The sequence below is a fragment of the Hydra viridissima genome, unplaced genomic scaffold (genome assembly GCF_058129835.1).
Source record: "Hydra viridissima isolate aposymbiotic clone 2 unplaced genomic scaffold, HvirCarnegie_v1 scaffold_13, whole genome shotgun sequence".
Lineage (NCBI taxonomy): Eukaryota > Metazoa > Cnidaria > Hydrozoa > Anthoathecata > Hydridae > Hydra > Hydra viridissima.
In genome coordinates, this window is record NW_028324312.1 from 8341777 (window position 1) to 8365679 (window position 23903).

The window sequence follows — 23903 nt, forward strand, 5'->3', positions numbered from 1 at the left end:
ATCTGTAACAGTGTTTCCAGTTGATTAGTTATATACAAATAATAAGGAAATTTAAGTTTTCTATAACTTTGTTTTGTTACTCATTTCATAAACTAGTAATTACTTGAATCTCAAACATTTATATTTTATTTTGCATAAAGGTCTAAATCAATTAATTATATCATTGTGTTCTAGTAGCATTTTTTATGTTTAGATTAATAGTTGCAATCAATTAAAAGTACTAATTAATGTTCTGCATTATTATCCCAAATTCATGAATAAGATTAAATTTTAATAATTCATGATAACTTTAAAAGGCTGGTGGCAATGTCAAATCAGCAGGTATTGACCTGAAATTTGAATAATGGTCATATCTTATCAAGTCAAATGGGAAAATTACCAGGGAGCTCGTATTTTCAAAAAAAAAAATTTTCTGAACACCCTAATATATATATATATTATAGAGTTGGCAGATCACATATATATTATATAGAGTTCGGCACATCAATATTTGGCAGATCACATACAATGGATCCATTCGGAACTCCGTCTCGTCGGATTTTTCTCGGTTTTTCGGAGTTTTGGAGTTCGAGAGAAATCGAGAAACCTCGACGGAACTTTGACGAGGTTTTTAGAAAATATCAATTTTTACTCGTAAAATAATTTAATTCCTATTTTATTTCTACGCTGCTTTTACAATAGTTCATGTTTTTTTCAAAATATAAGTGTTCTCTTTGTTCAATATCAACACAAATTTACATCGCAAAGCAATTAGTAATGCACAGTGGGACAGATGGTGGTGGAAAAAACATCAAAAAAAAAGCTTATTCTATTTCAAACCATATAATAGAACATACTCGAACTTTTCCATTGTACTATTTCAGAAACTCTTTTGATTATAATAGTATCTTTTTAATAATAGAAGTTTTTAAATCCATAAAAATCAGTTGAGGTATAATAAAATGTAATGCATAATAAAATATCTTTTTTTGTCAAAAAGCAAGAATTTTTTCATTTTTAAGCAAAGATATTGTAAACAGTAACTTTTAAAATATGATGCGTGTGTGATATTAGTTAATGTATTTTAACTATTTAGCAGTTTACCTTTACAAAAAAAAGTCAAGATCATTATTTACAATATGTCATGAATCACGTCTTCAAGATGCAATTAGCGTGTGTGTAGGTGCTAATGTATGCGTGTGGGTTTTAATGTATGTAGGTGCTAATGTGTACAGGTTCTTAACCCTTTCCTGCCGGGGTAGTGATTTTTGAAAATTTCTGCTTTTTAACTTTATTATTATAATAAGGTAGTTAAAAGGAAACGCTCAGATTATTTTAAGATTTTTATTTTTCCTAGAAGTACAATTTCCAAGACCTAGGCTTAAAAATACCGTCAGGAACTTTGTGTTAATTTATTAGACGAAAAATGTGGTGGTACTTCTAAGTACCGTAAGGCAGGAAAGGGTTAATGTACGTAGTTGTTAAGCATGTACGCTCTTAATGTATTCAATGTGTTAAAATGACGCGTTTGTAAAACTGTATGTAAGGGGAGTTTACTTTGTAAAAAGTATGATTCGCAGTCAGATGGGAAAAAATATTATCAAGTTCATAAAGAAAACAGTGACTCTTTAGTGTCTCAGGGAAAGTCAAAACAAATCCTCACAAATATATACAAAAACTGGTCTTAAAATAACGAGGTAAGTTTTAGACATTTGATACTTTTTTTTTACAATAATGTCGTATATCGTATGATCAAAATAATTTTCTCCACCTTAAGTCTAATATTCTTTTACAGAGAAAAATGGTTTCGGAAGCGTGGAAATACTTTGATAAAGTTGTAGTAAATGATAAGAAATACGGAGATTGCAAAAAATGCCATAAAAGAATCGCTTGTTCAGGAAGCAGCACAAACGGCCTAATTGGTCACATCAAAAGTTGCGAGAAAATAGATTTAAAACCATCCAGTTCCAGACCAGCTTTGACTAAGATATTGTTAAACTATCTTCTTGCCAAGTTGACAGCTCTTGATGGATACTCGATTAGGTCCATAACTCAATCTGAATTACTAAGAATGCTTTTTGAAAATTATGGGCATAGTTTGCCCAAGTCAGCTTCCACAATTTCAGAAAAAATTAAGATGTTTCATGCTGAAGCCAAATGTTTAATGATCGCTGAATTGGCTGCATTGAAAGCAAAAGGAGAAAAATTTGGACTAACAGGTGACGAATGGTGTAGCAATAGAGGTAGAAGATACTACAATTTAAATGTTCATCACGACCGAACATATTGTTTAGGAATGGTGAAATTGCCGTCTCCTAGTTCTGCCGAAACATTAAACATTTTAATAATGCAAAAATTAAAAGAATTCGGTATAGATGATGAAGATGTTGCAGGTAAAACTACGGATGGCTGTAGCTGGATGGTGGAATTGGGTACCATGTTTAAGTTTCCACATCAAATCTGCCAGAATCATTCAATTCATTTGAGTGTTTGTGATTTGCTATACGCTAAAAAAGGTTGTCGCGAAATTGTGAACAAAGAAACTGAATCGGATATTGAAACAGAAACAGAAACTGATGGAGAGACTGAAGGAGAGTTTCTTATTCTGTGTTCCGAGATGACGTCACGAAAATCAAAGTACATTTGTCTGCCATGTTGGTTCACAAACAACTTTAGCTCAACTTTATTCAGATGCGGTTCTCTAAGTTAACTATATCAGAACTTATCAGTTAGCCATTTTCCTAGCTACTATTTCCTTTAGTATAAGATTCAATTCGAAAATTGTTAACAACAAAACAAAAGTGTTGTATAAAGTTCTTTTAGAAAAGGTTTTATTTGAATAACTCATAAACTCTTTATATCTTCAAATATGGTCTTCTGTTGCATTTTTAATTGCAGTAATCGTTCTGAAAACTGCAAGAAGTCGTTTTATAGAATTCCTAAGGTTATTAATCACCATGATAAAGAAACGGAATTATTGTCAACAGAACGAAGAGCAAAATGGTTTGCTGTTATAAAACGTAAAGATATCGATACAAGTGCCAGTCACTACAGAGTTTGTTCTGATCATTTTTCTTCTGGTTAGTTAATATTAATTTATTCATTCTTATTCATATAAAAACTATTTATAAGATATTTTTGTACACCTATAATAGCCTGCATAACTGAAAAATGTCTTCTTTCTTGTCTTATTGGGAATTTTGTTTATTTTGATATTATCTTTTTATAGTTAAAATGTTTATACTATTACATCCTTAGGTAAGCCTTCAAAACTGTTTGAAAAGACACACCCTGATTGGAACCCAACAATAAAAATGGGCTATAAAAACAAAAGTCTCAATAGCGAAAGGTTCAGTAGAATAAAAAAGCGACAACATGAAGCTGGAGTTATGACAACTGAGAAACTAATAAGTAATGAAGAGTGGACTGGTATTTCAACTGATAGTGGAAATTATGAACATAGCAATGAAAGTACCATTGATTTTAATATTGAACTAAATAATATTAACAGACAAACACAAACTGATATGTCAGCAAATATAAATAATTCACTTGAAAATAATTTATTAGAAAAAGATAGGTTGATTTACCAGTTAAATAAAGAACTTAGTCTTAATAAGATTGGAGCTATAGAATGGTTTACTACCAACAATAAAGTGACATTTTATACTGGTTTACCAAATGTTAAAATGCTCATGACTTTATATAACTTCATATGCAATGATATACCACATTCATCAAGATCAGCATTGTCTAAGTTCAGTAAATTAACATTGCCTTTGATGAGATTACGTCTTAATCTGACCTTACAAGATCTTGCCTATCGTTTTGAAGTCAGTAACTCAACAGTTTCTACTGTATTTATTAACCTAACAGATGTCCTGTTTATTTATTTACGTCAACTTATAAAATGGCCTGCACGTGATCAGCTATGGAAAACTGCACCTAATTGTTTTCGGAAACATTTTGGTACAAAAGTGGTTGTAATTATTGATTGTTTTGAAGTTTTCACACATACACTAAGAAACCTTTTAGCAAGAGCACAAACGTTTTCAAGTTACAAACATCACAACAAAGTGAAGTTTTTGATTGGGATAACTCCACAAGGTGTAATTAGTTTTATTTCAAAAGCATGGGGTGGTAGAACTAGTGATAAACATCTCACTGAAAATTGTAATCTACTCAATAACTTGTTATCAGGTGTATTGTTATGACTGATAGAGGTTTTGATATTGAGGAATGTTGCTGTTTATTGTGCATCAGTGAAAATACCAGCTTTTACCAAAGGAAAACGACAACTTGACTTGATTGATGTTGAACAAACGCGTCATATTGCATCAGTTCGAATTCATGTAGAACGTGTAATTGGAAATCTTAGAAATAAGTATACCATATTTAAAGACATTTTGCCATTGGATTATGTGATCAGAAAAGACGACAGTGGTTATTCAACAATTGATAAAATTGCAACTGTCGCATGTGGACTAACAAACATGTGTGATTCAGTTATTCCAGTTGACTAAAACTAGTATTAGACATTTTATTTAGTTTTGTCTTCCTATATAAAGTCTTATTTAATTTTTTAATAGAAAGCTGATTACAATCTGGACATATCCAATTCTTCTTTGGTTTGTTTTTTAACTTTAAACATTTTAAATGAAATAGTTTTTTTAAACAATCAATGTTGTTACATGGAAACAGTTCACCATCTTCTTTTCCATTGCAATAACAATTTTCAATGCTTGTACTTAAAGGAACAATTTCTTTGTCTATTTTATTTGTGAAAAACTTAGTCACTAGTTCTGGGAGTATTAGATATTTAAACTTGGTTTCACATTCTTTAATAATTGTTTGCCATAAATTTTCATCAGGGAAAATGCGTTCTATGTGGTAGTCTTTTTCTGTGTAAATAAAAAAATCACAATACTTTTTTTTACATAAACTTATCTCTGTTTGTATTTGATAGTAATAGGGATGCTTTGTTGATAACTTTGTAACACTGTCAATCTTTTGTAAACAAAAGTTCTTATCGTTTTCAATGGCTTCGAAAATAAAATCATCTTTATGTTTAAATGGGCATTTTATTTCAATACACCCATCACCACAGCATGTGCAATAAACAATTGCATCAGGTGATGCTCCCATATATAAATACTCTGTAGACAAAAATAAACCACAATCTGAAATCTTCCAATTTTCGTGATGAACACTAACAAGATTGGTGTAAATACTTAGTGCTTTTTTCTCATGGATACTCCCATATCTAGTAGCTTGTGTTGAAAACCTATTACTTATGGGATAGCAAATTTTTTTAATCAAAGATATTTGTTTGTTTTGGCTGGAATGCATTACATTGTAAACATTTGATGCAGTAATTCTCCCAGCACGATATAAAAACCAATTCTGCGATAGCGCTTGCTTCCTTGTCAATTTCTCAACAGCCATCTGTTGTTCAGTAGTAACTTGACTAAATTCAATCTTTTCACAGTGTTCACATACCTCTAAGTAACTCATATTTAACAAATTTACATCATAAATGTCTGATAACATTTTTGGTAGTAAATCATTCTGTTGTTTTGGAATATAAATATCATCATAAGGAGGTATTATTGATAAAATTGCAGGTTTAGAATTACACAGACTCATTTGCTTGAAAAATATGTCAACTTGTTCTTGTGAAGGTCCTTTACATTTTTCAAAACACGACTGTTTACTTTTTTTTTTACTAACATATTCACTAGGAGTTGCACAGTTTTCTTTAAGTGTGTTGTCAAACTTTCTTTTAAGCATATCTGGTGATGTAAAGTTTATGTCAACTACTTCAGCATAAGGTACTGATTTCAATGAAGTAGGCAACACCCAATAGGCCTTTTCCTCAGTTACAGTTTTAGAATCTCTAATTCTGACAGTTGCATCAATAAAAAATAAAACAGCTCCAATGTGTGAACAAGATTCCCCCAAGCCAGCCATGCAGTTGCAGTGAGCAGATAGCACATCACCATTCATATGAGCTATAATCCATACTGATGTTGGTGGCTCATTTAACCGTTGAGAATGCAAAACCTAAAAGATAATTTAGTTTTATACCTTTGCTGTTATATAACTTTTGCACCAATGTATCAAAATAGTATATGAAGCTTACATAAAAGAGAAGTAAAATTAAATCACCTATCCATGAACCAAACAAATAGATTTATTACTGAAGAGTTTTATGCCAACATCTCTAACCCAACCACCTAAGAAATATTTATACGATTCTAAACTTTTAAAGCATTTAAGTTCTTCTTTGGTGGCAGGGCTTGGTGCAAACAATAAATATGTAACAATATCAGCATGGGAGATTTTAGGATAGAATTCTGGATCGGAGAGATAATCTGTCTTTTTCAACGTATATGGATCAATATTATCAATTTTTGAGACCTTAAGTCTATATGTAGTTATACTTTGGTTTGAAAGACTTTTATAATAATCGCTCTCTGCCATACTCAAGACAAATATTGAATAATCTTAGTGTTATTATTTGTTTGTGAACCAACATGGCGGATACGCATAGTTTAACATAAGTTAAAACTTGACTCGGAACACAGAATTGACTATTCGGAGAATGAGATTGAATATGAAGAAAATATCGAAAAAAGTCTACAGAAACTTCGAATACTAATTAAGTTTTTAAAATATTCATTGTTTCAATATGAAGTTGTTAAAAGAATAATACACAAAGTTTACGGATCTTTGCATGACAAAGGACTATTGCTCGACAACCGCACTAGATGGAACAGTGTTTTTCAGATGTTCAAAAGATTTTTGGACTGCTTAGAAGCTGTAAAACAAACACTCAAAGAACTAAACTGCTTAAACATGTTATATGATATTGACTTGGATTTCTTAAAATCGCTCTCTGACTTATTAGAAGTCATTGCTGACGCTGCAATTCGATTGGAAAATCCAAATACAACAATTTTGGAGTGTGACATTATTATGGAAACGTTAGTAAGGAAATTGAAGGTTGTAGAAACTGACATCAGTTCTAATTTTGCAGAGGCGTTAATCTCCAGATACGAAAATCGTAAAAACATTATGTTGGTATCATTAAGTCGTTATTTGCACAATCCCGATTTTTTTAAAAATAAAAACCACACATTGTTTTACTCTTCCAAAAAAGATATTCAAGGTTATGCTGCAAAATTATTTGATCAACTATTTGCAACAAAAGAAAATAGTTTCCAAACAAAATCAGATGATCGCGCTAAAAGCAAACAAGAAGAACCATCACAATCGACATCTTTTTTTGTCGAAATTCAAGAAATTTTATATCAAAATCAATCAACAGCTAAAAAGCCAAAAAAAGTCAAGACCTTCACCGATCAGTTAAAAGAATACGAAGTAACTGGTGTGAAATCAGAAGCAGTTTTGAAATTTGAACTAGCCATCCACAGAATTCAAGCAACTTCCTCGGAAGCAGAAAGAGCTTTCTCCTCGTCTTCCAGATTTGTCACAAAGTTTCGTAGTTCACTTTCTGATAAAATGATAAATGTTTTCATCTTTTTAAAATATTATTTTAAAAGATCTTCAAAATAAATACTTTTAATATTCTTTTTTTAGTTTTTACTATAGGTACCCCAAAAAGTCTTTATTGCAGAGCACTGCGGAAGGGCATTTAACTGAAAGTTCACGCCTTCTTCCTAACCGATGCTGGTTAGAAAGCCATTTATTAGATAAAACTTGTTCGTTAAAAGATTGCGATAAGAAAAATATTTAAGTACTAAGGAATATAAAAATATAATTTTTTTAAAAATTTATTATAAATTATAAATCGAAATATATAAAAGTAAAAAAATCAAATATAAGAACAATGTTTAATTATCAACTAGATAGTTTAATTTTTTAATTTATAAAAAAGTTTTATCGAAGCTCCGATTTTTTCTCGACTCCGACGGAGTTTTTTCTCGATTTTTCTCGACTCCGGATCCTCTGATCACATATATATCACATAGAATTTGGCACATCACATATATATTATATAGAGTTTGGCAGATCACATATATTTGACATATATATTACATAGAGTTCGGCAGATCACATATATATCACATAGAATTTGGCAGATTATTATTTTGCAGATCACATCTATATAAAATAGAGTTCGGCAGATCACATGTAAATCAAATATAGAAACTACTCTTTGGCAGATCACATATATTTCACATAGAATATAGCAGATTAGATAATCTGCTCTTCCGTTTGTACCATTTAAATTATTTGTTCGCATCTGCCGATTTTATCTACCCGGAAGATTTGATAATCTGCTCTGCCATTTGTACCATGTAAATGATCTGCTCTGCCAATCTGCTCTGCTCTGCCGATTGTACCTACCCATTAATAGCACATTCATCTTGGCGAAACCAATTTTTTCGTTTTAATGGAGAAGTACATTGTATTGCGAGAGTTAATGGTAAGCAAACAATTTTTAATATATAAATTATCAACATTTAATTTATCCCATTCATTTAAGTTCTACCATACAGGTTTCAGCTTCAATTCGATGAAACTTTGAATAAAAAACATTTATAAAAAAAAGAACCTTTCGAAACTATACTTTATGAATGATAATTCACAAAGTATTATTTCGAAAGATTCTTTTTTTAATATATTACTCTAATGTGTGTTTAAAATTATTTTAATAAGTTTGCTGGAATTGCAGAATAATTTCTTGTTATTTTTAATTTATTATTTGTTGTTAAGTTTTTATAGAACTATGGAGCATGAAGTTATGGCTAAGTTAAATATGAAAGGTAAACATCGTGGTGATATAAAGAAGGTATCATTCGAAGATAAAAAGTTGTGTAAAGCAATAACTGGTACGTTAATAATATATCAATATTGTTCTACCTATCTTTTCTTCCTTAGATATGTTTAGTATACTTAGATATATCTTAGTATTGAATCTTGAAAGTTAGTGTTAAGAGAAAATCAAACAACTAGTCAGTTAAAAGAAAAATGTATTTTTAACAGTTTTGTTAACATCCCATTAACAGTATCCCATGTTGTATTTTAGAAGTCATCTTGCTAATGCACGAGTCTTCGACGGAAGCACAAATAAAAGATCAAATAGGAAGCATCTTAAAGTTCTCACCATTTGTAAATGGAAGCAAAAAAAATTAATAGAGGAAGCAAGTGATGGTTGAGGAATTAATAAATTCGAGTTTTTTTGTAAATTTATTATGTATGCTATATAACATACAAAAGAATACATAATACATCTTTAAATAAAGTCTTTAAAAACATTTATTGCATTTTTAGTTTGAGTATCCCCGAAACTGCTTTTCTAACGCCTTGTAAGGGATTAGAAACCCTTACGTTAACGTTGAATAATCAATTGCTTTGACGCAGCGAAAATATCGGCAACTTTTTAATTCCAGAACAGCTCCCACAGCCTTCATGATTAGGAGTTAGGTTGGTCGTTTTGAGGATCTGGGTTCAGTGGCCGACCGTCCTGGACGAGGTGTCCATCGAAACATTCGCACTAAAGATAACGTGGAAACTGTGCGGCAGAGTGTTGCAGATGATCCATGTCTCAACTCACCGTCGTTCCAGCTAATTCGGCATTTCCAGAGCGACATTGCGTAGATTTTTAAAGTTGGATTTTAAGATGTACTCATACGAAAATCAAATTGTGCAAATACTACTGCCGCAAGATCACCAACTACGACTACAATACGCTATTTGTTTTACACAATTAGCCACAGAAATTGATTTTTTAAATGTTTTGATGTCGGATGAAGCGCATTTTCATTTAAATGTTAACAAACTGTTTGGTGCGGTGTTATGGCCACTAGAGTTATCGGCCCATATTTCTTCGAAAATGAGGACGGAACGCCGAAATCGATTTCAGGAGCTTCTTACAGAACAATAATTGAAAACTTTTTGCGGCCAATGACGGAGCAAAATCCTAATTTGTGGTTTCAGCAAGATGGAGCATTTCCGCATTCTGCTACACAAGCTATGGACCTGCTGCGTGAAATTTTTGGCGAACGTCAGAAATCAAAAATCAGATTTCCCTTGGCCACCTCGTTCACCAGATTTGACTGCGTTTGATTGAACTAGGTACATGTATTAAAAAATTTATTTAGTGTACTTAAATAAATTTTTTTCATTTAATACTATGTATGTTGGTATATTTGACTATACTAATTGTATTATATGATACAATTATAAAAAATATGTATTTACTATATAATTATATTTATTTATACATATATGTATATATGTATATATGTATATATGTATATATGTATATATGTATATATATATATGTATATATATATATATATATATATATATATATATATATATATATATATATATATATATATATATATATATATATACACAATGGTTTTCATAAATTTAGACGCACTCATATTTGAGAATAAAATGTTTTAGTTTTTTAATGATAAAACAATAACGAAAAAAGATTTCGGTTTAGTTTTTTTTCTATTTATTAAATAAATACATGCAGAATACAAAATTTTACAAAATTTACAAAAAAATTTAAATACTACGTAATAATTAGGTACAACTACATGGTATTAAAAAAAATTATTCATAAATTTAGACGCACGATACATTAGGAGGCGTAGTTTATGAACCAATCAATATTTTGTGTATCCGCCTTTTGCTTTAATGCAACTAAGAACTCTTCTAGGCATAGACTGAACAAGATTTTTGCACATCGCTACTGGGACCCTATACCAGTTCTCCTTAAGGACGTCCTTCAGCTGGCCAAGTGAGGAAATTTGAACCTTTGCCAATTCACGGTCAACCCAAGCCCTAATATTTTCAATCGGGTTAAAATCAGGTGAGTATGGAAGCCACGGTATTGTCTTGATATTACTATCGTTGAACCAGTCCTTTGTATAGTATGCAGTATGTGCATTAGCGCCATCTTGTTGAAGTTTCCATGGTTTATTATTGAGCATAAGCAGGTCAATTGATGGAATAAGGTTGTTTTCCAGTACTTTTACGTATATTCTGGAATTGATTCTTCCGGTGTATATTTGGCACATACCAACACCTTTGTAGTTGAAGCATAACCAGTTTCCTATCAAGCCTCCTCAACTTTGTACAGTCGGTCTAATGTACCTGGCGTAATACTTTTCGTGAGCCATTCTTTTGATCGTTATGTTAGATTTGCAATTGATAAGCTCAAAGTTACTCTTATCACTCCACATAATGTTTTTCCATTGTTCTATTGTCTAATACCTTCTTTCACGACACCATTTTAGTCTCCTTTGTTTATCATATGGACGCAGGAGCGGTTTCTTCAAAGCAGAGTAGACTCCAATCTTGTATTTGATAAGTATTCGGCGGACAGTCTTTGAGAAATAGATGTATTTCGCGTTGTATTGAATTCTGTGGTCAATTCTTTGTAGTTAATTCTTGGAGTAGCTCTTACAGCTCTAAAAAGGTCGCTACCGTCCTTTCTGATGGTTGACAAGGGTCTACCTGGCCTCGTTTTCTCGCTGGCACCACCAGTGTGAAGAAAGTTTTGCATCGTTGTCCGAACGCATTTCTCAGAAACTCTAATTACCCTGGCGATTTCTCTATTACTTTTGGTTCCTTTTTTGATGTGAGCAATAATTTGCCATCTTTCACCTTGAGTAATACGTCTTTTGCCCATTTTTCTCGTCTTTTTAGTGCAAAACTAACTTAACTTTAGTTTATTATTAAATAATGATTAGCTAATTCCAGCTAAGTCATATTTACATAAGATTTTTTGACAAAATCAATTAATTTAGGCCTATTAATAAGAAAAATGGAAAAAAACTACTAATTAACTATCAATTAACAAGATATAAGACTTTTTTGATTGTGCGTCTAAATTTATGAATAAAATAAAATCAAGCTTATCAATTAACTTTTTTGTATTATCTGGTATAAAATAAGTAATGAACATCCTGTAAAAAAAATTAAGGTACTTTATAATAGAGTTTCACTTCCTCTATTGAATTATATATCAAACATAGCGGTAGCACTTATATTTTATTTTTATTTTAAGTATTTTCTTACATACATGTAAAAAAAGAGTGCGTCTAAATTTATGAAAAACACTGTATATATATATAAATTATTCAAAATCACTTATTAATTTTAAATTTTTACACAAAGTTTCGTCTATAAAGACTCTTCATAAATCTTTACTGATGAAACTTTGTGTTAAAAATGGAAATTAGTAAATGATTTTTAATAAGTTATTATTGCTCCGTTTTTTTAAGAACATAGAATACATTTATAATTGTTGTTGTAAATTTAAATATATATATATATATATATATATATATATATATATATATATATATATATATATATATATATATATATATATATATATATATATATATATATATATATAGAGCGTTCCCCAGAAAAATCTTTTATCCACGTTTTTGCGATATTGGAATTTTTATTGTTATTGTTCCCCAAAATATTAGGATTTTTTATTGATATTTTCATTTTACTACTTACGTTGTTTGAGAAGATGGCTACTCGGTTAAAGTGATGGAGATGGAATAATATTTTGGTTAACAATCTTCTAAATAGTGACAATATTGATATTGATTGCTCAGTTTCATTAAATAAAGATGTTTGAAGTAGCAGCAGCAACTGTGAAGCTACTCCAATAATAGATTATGAATTTAATTCAGACTCTATATTACAGGATGCAGATGATAATGTTGAACTCAACATTACCAACAGTTTAAGTTCTAGTTTGAGCAGTTTTATATGACAGGATGAAGATGCTAATGTTGAACTCAACATTACTAACAATTTAAGCTCAGTGCTTGCTTCCTGGGCATCACGTAACAGATGTTCAAGGGATTGTGTTAATGAACTTCTTTTGATATTAAAAGGTAATGGACATAATGATCTTCCTCTTGATGCACGCACACTAATGCAAACTCCTCGATCAGTTAATTGTTACTCTAAGTGTGGGGGAAGTTATGTTTATTTAGGAATTGAATGTGGTATTAAGCGAAAACTTCAGAAAAATACTCATGATTCTAATATGATTTAGCTTCTACTTAATATCGATGGTTTACCACTCTTTAAATCTACAGATACAATAATAATGCCTATTTTTTGCAGTTTTAGGAAGTCAGAAGTTGTTATTGTTTCTCTATTTTGCGGACAGTCAAAACCAAATTCAGTAGAAGATTTTTTGAATGACTTTTTAATTGAATATAAAGACCTACACGCTAATGGTTTGATCTTTAATGGTATAACTTATACATTATCCATTAAGCTATTTATTTGTGATGCTCCTGCTAGGGCATTTGTAAAATGTATTAAATCACACACAGGTTATTTTAGCTGTGAGCGTTGTAAAATAAAAGGCTCATTAGATGTATGGGTAGTCTTTCATGTTGTGGAGTGTCCTCTGCAAACAGATGTTGACTTTGCTGAAATGTTATATGAAAAGCATCAGTTGAAACGAACACCGTTATTAGATTATAACATATTGTGTGAAGAGTTTTTCTTTAGACAACATGCATCTTGTCTGCCTTGGAGTAATAAAAAGGATGTTTAAGTTTTTAATTGGGGATGGGCCTCGTGCTTGTAGACTTTCACGTTTGCAAATAAGTGAAATCGTAAATCGTTTGTCAATTTTAAATGGGAAAATGCCTTCAGATTTTTCAAGACAGCCAAGAACGATGATTGAATGGGAAAGATGGAAAGCCACTGAATGTCGACAGTTTCTACTGTATACTGGTTGTGTTTTGTTGAAAAATATTGTTAATGAGGGTGTTTATACACACTTCCTTAAATTATCAGTTGCATTTAATATCTTACTAGATTCAAATGCAAGCAACAGAACTCCTCAAATGCTTGACTATGCACGAAAACTTCTTTTTGATTATGTTTCTTCTGCTATTCATTACTTTGGACCTACTTTCTCCACTTACAACGTGCACAACTTGCTTCACATTGTTGACGATGCAGAAAATTTTGATTGTTCTCTTGATGATATTTCAGCATTTCAATTTGAAAACTACATGCAAGTGATCAAAAGATTTGTTAAAAATGCTCATAATCCGTTAGCCCAAATTGTAAAACACAGTGAAGAGCTGGAAAATTGTGGTTCAGTATATTCGATCAAGTCTATGAGGACTGTTTGCTCTGATCGAGATAAAGATTGTTGGTTTTTACTAAGTAATGGAAAGTTTTGTCGTGTCAAATCTTTGTATGAAAACGGTTATTGTGATTGTAATGTTTTGATGTTTTGAGAAATAATGAATTATCAAGCCTTTTTACCAATCCGTGTGATTCCAAGAGTTTGAATATTGTTCGCGTTAAAAAAAACTACTTGTCTGACAAATGTATAATAAATAAAGCAGATTTTTCCAGGAAAGTCGTATGCATGTCATATAAAAATGGATTTGTGCTTGCTCTTTTATTCCATGATATTGTTTGGTAGAAAATTAACGTATCAAATTTTGCTCCGTTTTTATTTTATATATATATAACTCGATATAATGCATTGGTAATGATAGAAATGCATAAGAAATTTTGTGATAACTTTGAATTTGCAACTACCAGTGATACTCAGGTAGAATCGGATTCAGAATATGGTAAATATTTTCTTAAGTTGATAAAAGATGTTTGCTATATTTATTGACTTGTTTAAATGTATTCAATATAATAAAGTTAAAAAAGAATATTAAATCCAAGTTTTAACAGTTTTATTTTTATCTATTAGAGGAACCACTTCCATTCTCATTGAAAAGAAAGCAAACTCCAACTAAAAATAACAAACAGAATAGTAAGCAAGTGTCTTCCTGTACATCAAGCAAAAAAGAAAAACATAACAACTCTTATGCATACTCCGCATGCTGTGGCTCAAGGTATTGATTGCCTGTATGCATGCTGTTTTAGAACCAGTGCGTTCTTTTAGATACTTTTGTGATTTTATTGCTTGTTAAATTTGTTGTTGACTTGGCGTCATTTTTTATTTAAAAATGCAATTTTATTAGTACATTGATATTTTTTTAACATAATAGGTTAACATGATAGAAATACTTTATTATCTAAAAAACATTTAGATCAACAATGGCAGGGTTTTTATGAGAAAAAAGATGATTTCAATATAGTGCAAAGCCAAGGTGGTTCGTGTGCTTTTCCGCAGAAGAGAAAAGAACTTCTTTTGCCGGAGACACCCATATTAAATTGCCTTATAAAAAAAAGCAACTAGAAAAGATGCATCATTGAGTGGAAAATTTCCACTTACTGAGGAAAGTATGTAAAATATTTGATATTTATTTTGGCATGCATTCACTTTTTTTGATTGTGTGTTTCAATGATTTTAGAAATTCATTGCTATTTGGTTGCTTAAGCTATTTTTTGTATCTTTATAATTAGAATTACAGAAGAAAGTTATATGTGCTCTTGCAGAAATGAAAGAGATGTTAGTGAAAACTGTCTCCAGTAATGCTAATAATATCACGACAAATAGTCCAGAAATTCCATGCATGAATTTGATAGTCATTTAGTGATTGTGATTGTAGTTTAAGCGATTCCAGGTTAAATTTGAAGTGGTAGGTTTCTTCTAACCATCATTTATTGCAGTTTGTTTTATTTGTTTTTTAACATTTTGTTAATCTACTTGTAACTTTTTATAAGTGGACTTTATAAATTGATGAAATAAATGTGAAATATTTTCTTAAACCTCTAGGTTAACAAACTTTCTAAAATTGGAGGTGATACCATTAAGAAAAATACAAAAAATGTGAGGGAAACGTTAGTTGGTAAAGGAAGTAATTTTATTTTACCATTAAGAAATTCAAATTTTTTTTTTTCAAAGCTTCAAAAAATCTTTAAAATTTTTTTATTATAGTTTGTTTTGAAGTTGTTTAGCATTGAATTTTGGGAATTTTTATTGAAAATGAACTTTTACTGCAAAAAAAAGTTCATTAAATTTAGGGAATTTCAAATCCATTGGGAATTTCCCGGTATATTCGGTGCCATTGGCCTAGCTAAAACCCTGATACTGTATCAATATTTAATGTATAATAATAATAACGTATCATGTAGGTTGATGAGTAATGGTTTACAATCAAAGTTTAATATGGCTGGCAGTAAGAGTAAAGAGAAGTTTGAAGGCATTCATGTCAGAACAACGTTGAAACAACGTATTCATCGACGTTGTTTCAAGGTCGTGGTTTTCAACGTCGGATTTTGTTTCCCATTCCACCAAATTTCAACGTTGTTTCAACGATGCATATGGTCGATTTGCGACGTTGTTTCAACGTTATTTCAACGTCATTGTGCCTGCTGGGAAGTATTCTAAAGAGTAATCTAGAAAAAAAGTGCTCATAATTACCTAGTTTGTCATTATTTTGATGAAAAATGATCCAGTAAGTCCCAAAAAACAGTAAGCGTGTCAAGCAATAGCTCATATTTAAAACGATGCACCCTCACAATCTTCAGCTGTAATTTGATATTCATTAGATTTAAAAATCCTTTTGCACAATATTTCAATGTTTAACTGGTACAACTTATTTTAGAAATTATGCTTTAGGGTTTGCTGATTAAAAAGTTTTCGCACTTAAAAAATATGCAGGATAGGTCGATGAAACCTTTTATAACACAATATCTGCTAATAAACATTTACGAATCGTGCTTTTTTTTTTTAAACCTTAAATTGCGTATGTTTATATAAGGTAGAACTATCATTTTACAATTGTTATGGAAATTTTGATATAATCAATGCGTTGAAAATGCAATTGCTTTACTTTCAAGAGAAACTTCTTTGACTAATTTTCTCGCCAAAACTTTAAAATAATTGACGAATCCAACTTTTTTTCTTCTTCTGACGTTTAAAAAATACCATTAAGCATTTCTAGCTAAAAAGGATCTACTCTCTCAGACCCATAAAACAAATGAAAATTTTTAGAAAAAAGTTTTAATAGCTGAAAGGAAAAAGTGGAAATGTGATAAATTTTTCGGTTAATTTAACGAAGAAAGTGATTTGCAAATGAATTTCAGTATGTTATGTAGATTCAATAGTTTTCTACTTGAATGAGTGTTTTTGTCAGTTGCGTTCGTTATCTAGTTAGATGGATTGCTTTATAATTTTTATCAGCTTCTTTTAATAATAGACTTTAAATTTAACATCTCTTCGGTTTTCAGAGTTTTTGTTATCAATGTCACTTTAATCACTTAGTCACAGTGCGTGTATAAAAACATGGCACTTGACTTTGATGAAGTTTGACTAAAAGGCGGACCATGCAGAATCACCATTCATACATGTTTAAGTGGTTTTACCCTAGCCCTGAATCTAACCTTAGTCCTGAATCTAACCTTAACCCCGACCCTAACGTAATAAAACTTTATAAACAATCTGCGGACCACTTATGATTGTCTTTCCGCAGGTCCGCCATTTCTGAACCATACGCAATTTAGTTTGTAAAAACTTTAAACCATTTATATATTTTCAATATAAAATTTAAGCAACAGTTATTAAAATCGATCAGAAACCCATTAGTAATAAACACAGAAACTTTTTAGAAAGATTTAAGCTAGATTTTAAGTTCGCATAGATAGATCTTAACTGTAAGTATATATTTTTTAAAAGTAACTTTAGTAAGTATGGACCTATATTTTTAAAATGCTGTTGTTTGTTATCTGCTTAGAAATTATATAATTAACTACAATATTTTGGGATGTTACTAAACATAAAACGAAACTAAATTCGAAGTATAGAAACATTCGAAATGTATAAATAGAAATGGAAAGAAAAGAAAAGCTTCATAGCAAAGATAAGTAAAGGAAATAGTCATTGTAAAATTTTTATGTTTTTTTTCATTTATAATTTATTATAATTATATAAACAAAAATTAATGCTGTTAGTAAATTTTGCAAGAAATAATTCGTTTATATTAGGTAAAAAGTTTTTCTTACTTCACATGGACTCTTGGTAAATCCTTTTTAAGATGACTAAGCAACGTGTTGGTCGAGGGAGACCATGTGCTTTAACAACTATTGTTGCTGTTGATAAAATCCTGGCAGAACCACATGTGTTGCAAGAATATTGGTGTTTAATGGAGCTTGGATACTTTTATAAAACAGACTTTATCTGCTTTGCAGTTAGTATATAAAACAGCCATAATCTGCTTTACAGTGGCTAGCGAGGCGTAGACTGATAAAAAAAAAAAATGTATGTTATGTGATACGTGCCAACGTCAGTTTAGTTTAAACCCATATCAAAATGCAACAGATGTTTACCGGTGGTATTGTAAAAGTTGCAAACAGCGGTGAAGTGAAAGAAAGGGATCTTCTTTCAGTCAAAGTAGGTTGACACTTCAAAAGTTAACTTATTATATTTATGGTTGGAGTCGAAATGTCACATAATGATATCCAATCATGAAGCCTGCATGAATGACGCAAGCCATATATTAGCGGATTGGGGAAACTTTTGCCAAGATGTCTGCATAGCCTACCAGGAAACAAACCAACAATTATAGGCGCTATTAACGCTAACGGAACACCAGCTAAAATCGATATCGACGAATTTAACTTCTTTCATCGTAAAATCATTGTGAGCAGTGGCGCCCAGGTCATTGGGTATTTAAGAATCGAGAGTCACGGATGTGTTTATTAGTTAAAGTTCCAGATCGGAATGCACTAACTCTCAAAAACCTTACAGAAAAGTTTATTTAGCGAGGAAGTCATTTCTTTTCCAATGGTAAGGCTTCTTATGCTGGTTTAGATAACCTCGAAAGATGGTTATTATTCTCATTCAGTTTGTCGTGCATTAACGCAATTTTGTTAATCCCCTTGATAGAATTGTTCATGCACAAAGCGTTGAAAACCTTTCAATGCGTCAGCAGTTAGGTTTGTATGAAGACTTGATTACATCGGATCTTCGTGAATTTATCTGGCGTCAAAGATTTAAGAGTTCCAATATTTTCGACGTTTCAATTTTTTGTGTCTCGTCTGTATTCTCTCTGTCGTAGATAAATAAAATGGCTATTTTTAAAGCCACTTATACTTTAAAAACACATTAGCAAATACAATAATTGTAGCACCCAAAAGAGTAAAATCGGGTTCTACAGTCCGTAGTTTATAATCAGACACTCATTAATAACACAGGTCTGCGCCATAAAAATTGTTTTAAATTTCACCCCTTAATGCACACATTAATTTGGAATTTTCTATCAAAAAAAAGGTCAGTTTCTTTTCATTGATTTAATATTTATATATAATTGGAAGAAAGAAAAAAGGATTTTCAGTGGCGATTTTCAGTGGTTGTTTCCTGTGATGGAACTTGGCAAAAAAGGGGTCATTCCTCACTTAATGGTGTTGTTACTGTTATTGCTAGTGACTCAGGGAAATGTGTTAACTATCGAGTTCTTTCAAAAATATGCAATGCCTGTACATCATGGGAATCAAGAAAAGATAGCGATCCAGAACTTTATGAAAATTTTTTTGGAAACTCATGATTGTTTAATTAATCACGAAGGATCTGCTGGATCTATGGAAGTTTCCGGAATTGTAGATTGTTTTATGAAATCTATAGACAAAAGGGGACTTCGATATACTCATTACATTGGAGATGGGGATTCCATAGCATATGCTGAGGTTTTAAAAAGTGATCCCTACCCAGGTTTGATTGTTGAAAAATTAGAATGTGTAGGACATGTGCAAAAACGAGTTGGTAATAGACTACGTAAATTCAAATCCACCGACAAAACCAAGTTGGCAGATGGCAAATCATTAGGAGGTAAAGGTCGATTAACTGATAAGTTGATTAATAAACTTCAAAATTATTATGGTATTGCAGTGCGTAAAAGTACTGGTTCAACAGTTTACCAAATAAAAAAAGCAATTGGTGCTGTTTTGTTTCACTGCTCAGATGCTTTGAGTTTGGAATTACGACACTATATGTGTCCTCAAACTAATGACTCTTGGTGTAAATATCAGTGTGATAAAATTAATAACACAAAAACTTACAAGGAAAAACCTAGAATACCAATTATTATTAGGGATAAAATTAAACCCATTTTTCTTGACCTTAGTGATGATAAGCTTCTTAGTAGGTGTTTACATGGCAAAACTCAAAACTCAAATGAATCTATTAATGCTATCATTTGGAAGCGTTGTCCTAAAGAGATTTTTGTTTGCCGTACCACTTTAGAAATAAGTGTTGCATCAGCAGTAATTTCATTTAATGATGGTATTTCTGGTATATTGAACATATTTGAAAATTTAAATGTTACACCAGGTACATTTGCTACTCAGTACTGTACCAAAATAGACCAAGAAAGAATAAAGATGATGGAAAAGAAGTCGCTTGACTCAATAAAACAAAGAAGAAAGCTGCTTTGTGCCCAACGAAAAGGTTTTACAGATAAAGTAAATGAAAGTGAAGGTGTATCTTATGAAGCAGGAGTTTTTTAGATATTAGTTTTTTGTTATTTTTAAAATTAAATTTATGTTAAGGCAGTTATTGTACTTTGTAACGTAGTTATTGTATATTATCTTTTTATATTTAAGCTTTTTTTCATTGAATAATTCTATTTTGATTAACTGTTTTTCAAATATCAGAGTTTTCACTTTTTTTTTTCTTTCTGTGTTTTCAATAATGCTCAAGTCGTTTTGTTTTTCAATAATTTTTTGACCTTTTTATATATTGAAAAATTTTTTTTTCATTAAAAATCTTTATAATTGTTTTTCTCAATATGTGAGTTTTAAGCACGCTGCGATAAATATCTTGAGATTGGTTTGTCTGATTGTGTTGAAATTTTCAGGAGTTGTTTATTATATATATATGCACATTCACCTTACCAAAAGAATTCATGTTAGTTAACTGATTCTAAAAATAAGGTCTAGGTTCTAAGCCTTTTCAGGGCTTTTTTTTAGGCCTTAAGCCTGTTTTCTTACAAAAGCTTCAATAGTTTGTTAAATTATTTGATTTTGGCAGGGTGAGTGTAATCATCTGATATTAAAAAGCTGTGAAAATTTCATGATCATACCATTATTAGTTTACAGGCTGTTTATCGCAGCGCTTAGTCCATTTTTAGGGTTCATGGACCCAAAATTTTGACCAAAAAAAAAATTTTTTTATTTTTTTTTCCTTTACTGTGCTTTTAATATAAAACACTATTTCTTATATGAAAATCATAAAATATGAGTGTATTTTTAAAATTTTGGTTTTATTAGTATAGGACCACCTTAATATAAACACAATTTAAAAATTATGTTGCGTCATCAAAATTGTGTTGTGGAAATGAATTGTCAAAATGCTTTGAATTATTTATTGAGAAAATGTCCCGTATGACGCTTACACTTAACTCTTTGTTTGAAGCTTTGTAGAACTATTATATACAAATATATATAATAAAGCAGATTAACTCCTTCTTCAAACTGCAGTGTTGAAAACGTTAAAAAATATATTCAAAATACAACTAAGTCGCAAAAGATATTTTGCTGCAAAGTAATTTGTGGGAGTATAAATCTCATAATCGGAGTAAAAACTTAATATGAGACTTTCACTGGGAAGTAAAAATTTAATGTGCGCGGTTTTTACTGGGCAGTAAAAAAAAAACGCGGGAGTAAAAATCTCATATTACACCGGGCTAGCATTTTTTGCTTTTGAAAACAAAACCAATCATAAAGTTAATTTATTGAAAATGGCGAATGTTAGGGATATGCCGTATATTTTTGAACTTTCAACTTCAGATTAGACCCAGCTAACACAAAACATTCAAGTACGTTCGAAGAACGTTAAAAACGTTTTTAAAACGTTCTTAGAACGTCCCCGACCGTTTCTAACATTCTACAAACGTTTCTTGAACGTTTTGTGTTAGCTGGGGAGCACTTTCCATTAACTTTGAGACCCATCCCACGTAACATTTGAAAACTTACGTTATTGGCCCAACGTGCGTTTTACTGACGGCAGTCATTTATCGATTTATTGCTGGCATACGGCAAAGGCCCAATGTATGCTAAGCTGTCGGAAATAATTTTACTCAACATATCGCATCGGCCAAGTGCATGGTTTACTGGCGGCAAATCGTGTCGATTTAGTGATGGCATTTTGTATTGGCCCGGCATATGCAAGACTGATGGCAGAGAATCTGTTTTACTGCCATCAATTGAATATATCGGGCCGATGCCTAACGCCAATAGTAAAACAGAATTTATAAACAAAAGTACGGAAAACGGTATATTCCAACAATATTTTATTTTATTTACATAAACTAAATGGCTAATAGTGGAAAGTCTTATTCTACAAATAGAAGAAGAATTCTTGAAAAGGTTGCTACACATCTTACAAATATATTCGATAATTCACAAAGTAATGATATTTTGAGTGAACGAAATATAACAAAATGTACAACTGTTGCAGGTTGTCAAATCAATACCTGTGATACTAATCTGGATACCAATGATATGTCTGCCTAATATTTCCTCAAACATTACTGGGTTACAAAGTTATACAAACACCGATTACAACTATGTTGATATTGCCGATTTTTCATCGCAATCAGACTTAGTTTCTCTTTCAAGTTCTGATAATGAAAGCAAAGAATTTTTTTTTGCAAGAGAAGATTGTCTATCATCGGATCTTGGTCAATGGGCACTAGATAACAATATTAATAATTTAACTTTAAAACGTCTTTTAAATATATTGTATCCTCTTCATCCCAATTTGCCAAAAGATCCTAGAACTTTACTACACACTAAACCAGTTAGTAACATTGTTTCGTGTTCTAGTGGGGGCCAATATTATCGTTTTGGCTTGAAAAACTCAATTCTTTATCAGATTAATACTGGAAATATTAAACTTACTGAACAACATACGCTTCACCAAGTAAAAGTTCACATCGATGGACTATCTATATACAAAAGTTCAAACTTCCAATTCTGCCCAATATCAGGGATAATATGTGAATCAAAATGTAAATTACCATTTATTATTGGACTTTATGCAGGACCACATAAACCGCAAAATATTGTTGAATACATGAATGATTTTGTGAATGAATTTTTACAACTTCAAAACATTGGATTTAATGTAAATGAAAAACATATAAATGTTATCATTCATTGTGTTCTATGTGATGCTCCTTTGTTAAATGTATTAAAACTTTGTGTTCTATGTGATGAGCCTTTGTTAAATGTATTAAAACACATAGTGGATATCATTCATGTGAAAGATGTAGCCAACGGGGTGTTTATGATTATCATAAAATAATATTGCCAGAAAGTAATGCTCCATTAAGGACTGATGTTGCATTTAATGAACACATAGATGAAGATCATCATATAAGAGATGTTCCATCACCATTGCAAAAACTTAACCTAGGTTTAGTTAGTCAATTTCCTCTTGACTATATGCATCTGATTTGCCTTGGTGTTGTTCGAAGGTTGGTTTTGTCCTGGCTTTCAGGTAATTTAAAATGTCGATTGCCTGTTGCAACTGTTCAAAAGCTTTCAAGTGCATTAATTAGTTTGCAAATTTGTATACCTAATGAATTTCAGAGAAAGCCTCGTTCCTTAGATGAAATTAGGCGATGGAAAGCTACAGAGTTTAGACAATTTTTTATTTATACTGGACCTGTTGTATTAAAACAGTTTCTTGATCCTGCTGTCTATAATCATTTCATGTTACTCTCAGTTGCCACATTTTGTCTATGTCATCCAACTTTATGCAGGGAATATTGTGCATATGCTGATAGCTTGTTAAAATATTTTGTTAAACATTCTGAGTTGTTATATGGACGCTAGTTTCTTGTGTACAATGTGCATTCCTTAATTCATTTAGCCTCAGATGTTGAAAAGTATGGCTCATTGGACACAATTAGTTGTTTTCCTTTTGAAAATAGTTTACACAAGTTAAAGAAATTGGTACGTTCATCTCG

At 31.0% G+C, this 23903-nt stretch overlaps 3 protein-coding genes, 2 long non-coding RNA genes and 2 pseudogenes across 6 annotated transcripts in view; 5 read left to right on the forward strand and 2 right to left on the reverse strand.

Moving 5' to 3' along the window:
* LOC149880299 (uncharacterized) overlaps positions 1-23903 on the reverse strand; it is a 158079-nt gene that overhangs the window by 111815 nt on the left and 22361 nt on the right. The gene's annotated exons all lie outside the window — the stretch shown is intronic.
* Positions 1-23903, forward strand: part of LOC149880300 (uncharacterized) — a 193895-nt gene that overhangs the window by 92170 nt on the left and 77822 nt on the right. The window lies entirely within an intron of this gene.
* LOC149880306 (uncharacterized) lies at positions 1705-7738 on the forward strand. Its single transcript, XM_090070616.1, has 3 exons — positions 1705-2586; positions 6567-7478; positions 7594-7738. Exons 1-3 carry the CDS (start codon positions 1781-1783, stop codon positions 7736-7738), a joined length of 1863 nt encoding a protein of 620 aa, XP_089926742.1. The 5' UTR covers positions 1705-1780.
* Positions 2626-4597, forward strand: LOC145183626 (uncharacterized; annotated as a pseudogene). Its single transcript, XR_016446308.1, has 2 exons — positions 2626-3059; positions 3238-4597. The product of XR_016446308.1 is annotated as an uncharacterized LOC145183626 (transcript).
* Positions 3237-6657, reverse strand: LOC149880307 (uncharacterized). The gene is made up of 2 exons (XM_090070663.1): positions 6148-6657; positions 3237-6042 (listed from the first exon to the last, which is right to left on the reverse strand). The coding sequence occupies exon 2, from the start codon at positions 5983-5985 to the stop codon at positions 4486-4488; it is 1500 nt and encodes a 499-aa protein (XP_089926789.1). The 5' UTR covers positions 5986-6042; positions 6148-6657; the 3' UTR covers positions 3237-4485.
* LOC149880308 (uncharacterized) lies at positions 12518-14455 on the forward strand (annotated as a pseudogene).
* LOC149880309 (uncharacterized) lies at positions 22427-23253 on the forward strand. Its single transcript, XM_090070665.1, has one exon. It carries the CDS (start codon positions 22427-22429, stop codon positions 23234-23236), a length of 810 nt encoding a protein of 269 aa, XP_089926791.1. The 3' UTR covers positions 23237-23253.

What these genes read in the sequence shown, in the direction of transcription:
- LOC149880309 (XM_090070665.1), top strand. Translation starts at nt 22,427, where the DNA reads ATGATATGTCTGCCTAATATTTCCTCAAACATTACTGGGTTACAAAGT.
- LOC149880307 (XM_090070663.1), bottom strand. Translation starts at nt 5,985, where the DNA reads ATGAATGGTGATGTGCTATCTGCTCACTGCAACTGCATGGCTGGCTTG.
- LOC149880306 (XM_090070616.1), top strand. Translation starts at nt 1,781, where the DNA reads ATGGTTTCGGAAGCGTGGAAATACTTTGATAAAGTTGTAGTAAATGAT. An exon ending in GAAGGAGAGTTTCTTATTCT is followed by an intron (nt 2,587 to 6,566) that starts GTGTTCCGAGAT and finishes CTCGGAACACAG; the next exon opens with AATTGACTATTCGGAGAATG. An exon ending in TCTTCCAGATTTGTCACAAA is followed by an intron (nt 7,479 to 7,593) that starts GTTTCGTAGTTC and finishes TTTTTACTATAG; the next exon opens with GTACCCCAAAAAGTCTTTAT.